The sequence below is a fragment of the Cavia porcellus genome, unplaced genomic scaffold (assembly GCF_034190915.1).
Source record: "Cavia porcellus strain 051 isolate PalLab524CR breed Dunkin Hartley unplaced genomic scaffold, mCavPor4.1 scaffold_4, whole genome shotgun sequence".
Lineage (NCBI taxonomy): Eukaryota > Metazoa > Chordata > Mammalia > Rodentia > Caviidae > Cavia > Cavia porcellus.
The window spans coordinates 66257713-66261672 of NW_026947487.1; the positions used below are offsets into that span (position 1 = coordinate 66257713).

Consider the following 3960-nt stretch of genomic DNA (forward strand, 5'->3'; position numbering starts at 1 on the left):
CAAAAAGAAAAAGTTATCAGGCTTGCAAAGAAGCAGGAAAACACAAATACAAACTACAAAAAGGAGGTAATCAAACCATCAAAACTGAACTGGAACTGATACTGATGTTAGAATTAGCAGAAAGTGAGTGAAGTAACAGATTATTCTAACTTTAGTCAATGTATCCAAAAATTTAAATAAATATTTTTAAAGACCCAAAATGAATTTTAGGAATTATAATCTATAAAGTGTGAAGTAAAAATTACATCAGATGAATTAGCAGATTAGATACCGGAAAAGAAAAGACTAGTGAAATTGAAGATATAGCAATTAGAAACTCCTTAAAATCAAGCACGGATAGAAAAGGTGATGGACAAGAGCATCAGCAAGCTTGTACAAGAACTCAATATGCTTAGTTTAAATCCTTACAGAGAAGAAGAGAGACTAAAACACATTTGGATAATATTCAAAATTTGCCAAATTTAATAAAACCTTTAAAAACTCCAGACCGAAATAACTCAGTAACACCAAGTAGAAAAGCATACCATGATAAAACTGATCAAAAATACTTACAAAGAGAAAACACTAAAGGCAAAGAAAATAAGCATGTTCAAATAGTTATAACAAAACTCATGAAGGAAACAGCAAGAGAAAAGGCCTCGATATTTTAAAAAAGTCAACTAGAATGCTTTATCAAGAAAAATAGCTTTCGGTGTTAGGATAAAATGCAGATGTTTAAAAGTTGTAAGAATTTATCTCCAGTATCTCCGCACTATGAGAAATGGTCAAGAAATCAGAGGCAGAAAGGAAATGATAATAGAAATTCAGAGCCGTACCAAAACTGAAAAACAAAGGTGCTGCAATGTATGATTTGTTTCAATATAACCCACCTTAAAAGCTCACCGAATGGCTGAGCTGGGGGCTGGGCAGAGAGTAGACCTCGGTGGGGGAGGGGTGGAGCCCGGCTTCCGGTTAGGGCCAAAGGTCGCCTGGAGCGCCTGCGTCAACAAAGGCAGCCTCTGAGCCTGCGCTTTGCCTGCCTTAAACCACCATCACCCAGGAAACTTAGTAGACAGTCTGGCTTCATGGCTGCTGAGAAGAAGGCAGCGGTGGGATCCTTAGTTGGGACGGTAGTACAGAGCACCAGCACCACTAGTTTTCTGGTTTTCAAGGCAAAAACAGCAGAACTACTCAGTCAGCATCAAGTGGAATTAACCCAAGAGTTCCCAAAAGACGGATGGGTAGAACAGGACCCAAAGGAAATTCTACAGTCTGTCTATGAGTGTATAGCCAGAACATGTGAGAAACTCGACCAAGAGAATATTGATATATCCAACATAAAAGCTATAGGTATCAGCAACCAGAGGGAAACCACCGTCATCTGGGACAAGTTAACTGGAGAGCCACTTTACAATGCGGTGGTTTGGCTTGACCTTAGAACCCAGTCTACCGTTGAAATTCTTAGTAAAAAAATTCCTGGAAATAATAACTTCGTCAAGTCCAAGACTGGCCTTCCGCTTAGCACCTACTTCAGTGCCGTGAAACTTCGTTGGATGTTTGACAATGTAAGACAAATCCAGAAAGCTGTGGAAGAAGGTCGAGCTCTGTTTGGTACAATTGATTCTTGGCTTATCTGGAGTATGACAGGGGGAGTCAATGGAGGTGTCCATGGGACAGATGTAACAAATGCAAGTAGGACAATGCTTTTCAACATCCATTCTTTGGAATGGGATAAAGAGCTGTGTAAGTTTTTTGAAATTCCCATGAACATACTTCCAAATGTCTGGAGTTGTTCTGAGATCTACGGCCTTATGAAAGGTGGCATTTTGGAAGGTATCCCAATATCTGGGTGTTTGGGAGATCAGTCTGCTGCATTAGTAGGACAAATGTGCTTCCAGGAAGGACAAGCCAAAAACACATACGGGACAGGTTGTTTCTTACTATGCAATACAGGTCAAAAGTGTATATTTTCTGAACATGGTCTTCTGACCACAATAGCTTACAAACTAGGCAAAGATAAACCAGTGTATTATGCATTGGAAGGTTCTGTTGCTATAGCTGGTGCTGCTGTTCGATGGCTGAAAGACAACCTTGGTATTATAAAGACCTCAGAAGAAATTGAAACCCTTGCTAAAGAAGCAGGTACTTCTTTTGGCTGCTACTTTGTCCCAGCCTTTTCAGGGTTGTATGCACCTTATTGGGAGCCCAGTGCAAGAGGAATAATCTGTGGTCTCACTCAGTTTACCAATAAGTGTCATATTGCTTATGCTGCATTAGAAGCTATTTGTTTCCAAACTCGAGAGATTTTGGATGCCATGAACCATGATTGTGGAATTCCACTCCATCATTTACAGGTAGATGGGAACATGACTAAAAACAAAATTCTTATGCAACTACAAGCAGATATTCTGCATATTCCAGTAATAAAGTCTTCTATGTCTAATATAATAGCACTGGGAGCCGCTATGGCTGCAGGGGCTGCAGAAGGAGTAGATGTTTGGAGTTTAAAATCCAAGAATTTGTCAGCAGTCACAGTGGAGCAAATTGAACCACAGATCCAGGCCACAGAAAGTGAAAGCCGTTATTCTACATGGAAAAAAGCTGTGAAGAAGACGATGGGTTGGGTTTCACCTCAGACTGCTGAAAATGGTGAATTTACTACCTTCTCTAGTATGCCTTTGGGCTTTTTTATAGTGAGTAGCATGATAATATTCATTGGCGCAAGATACATCTCAGGCATACCCTAATAATTCCAGCCATGAATTTGCAAAAAATTGAGCTTTTTACATGATAAAGGAATCCAGGAATTCTGTCTTTCAGTGTGATCATGCTATTATAGACTCTGGCTTTATTTGTAGAACACTTACTGCATGATCTATGAGAATCTTACAAGTAGACCTGTGGTTTGAAATAAAACACAGTGCAAAAACACTGTAGAAACATTTTGTGTGTTTTTTAAAATATTAGTAGTGAAGCTGAAACAATATTCCTGCTCTACTCCTTAGAAAATATGGAATATTCAGATTCTTCTACAGAACCTTTCACTACACATACTCTACCTGTTTGAACAAAAATTTAGTTATTTGGGCTAACATAGAGCTACAACTAATCTGCTAAAATGGAAGAATGCTTTATTATACTTGTTTTTAATATACTTTCATCATCTTTTCTGCATTTTAGGAAGATGACACAATCTTCACAAAACATTTATTGGAAACACTTGCTAAATTTTAACAGTATAAAATTGTTTTTCTCACAACATTCTTTCCTAAAAATGGCCAAATTACAATTTTTTAGAGATTTCATAGTCTAATTACACACTATTTGTGTACAGATCCAAAAGGGAAAAAGACATTTTCTTCTTTCCTTTTTGCTTTTTATGTATTTTATTTTATTTTATACATGACTACATATAGAATATGACATGTTCAGCCCATGACTGAACATTGTAGCCAGTAGGTTATAACAAGGATGTCCTAAATGGACTACTATACACATAAGTATTTTTATTTCCATAGCTACATACATTTTGGAGGAATTATATGCATATATACATATATTATTTATTGAGATAAACGTTTTCTTCAAAAGATAGCATTTAAGTATTAACTATTTCAATCCCCAGCACCAAGAAAACAGTTTTAAGTAAAATAGATTTTAAGTATTTATGGTTTTTTTCTTGATTTTTTTTTTGTTGTTTGTTTGTTTTACTTTTGTTTTTATTCTACTAGGAATCAAACTCAGGATCTTGTGCTTGCCAGACATGCTCTATGTCTCTGAGCTATATACCCCCAGCTAGTATTCATGTGTTTTAAAAATTGTAATTTCTTATACTTTACCTTTTTAATCATCTCAGGTAGATATATGCTAGAAAAAAGAAAAAGCTATGTGTTGTTTCAGAAAACATCTTAAAGCAGGAGAAAAATAGTGTCCTTGGGGCTCAAATACGTATAAAGAAAACGTTAGTAAGTGTCTTAGTTA

The 3960-nt window shown here is 36.7% G+C and overlaps 1 protein-coding gene across 1 annotated transcript; it reads left to right on the forward strand.

Annotated features, from left to right (window-relative positions):
* Window positions 1–947: 947 nt before the first annotated feature.
* Gk2 (glycerol kinase 2) lies at window positions 948–2876 on the forward strand. Its single transcript, XM_003477664.2, has one exon. The coding sequence runs from the start codon at window positions 1065–1067 to the stop codon at window positions 2724–2726; it is 1662 nt and encodes a 553-aa protein (XP_003477712.1). The 5' UTR covers window positions 948–1064; the 3' UTR covers window positions 2727–2876.
* The last annotated feature ends 1084 nt before the right edge of the window (window positions 2877–3960 follow it).

Excerpts from the sequence above, each read along its gene's own strand:
- Gk2 (XM_003477664.2), top strand. The coding sequence starts at position 1,065 with ATGGCTGCTGAGAAGAAGGCAGCGGTGGGATCCTTAGTTGGGACGGTA.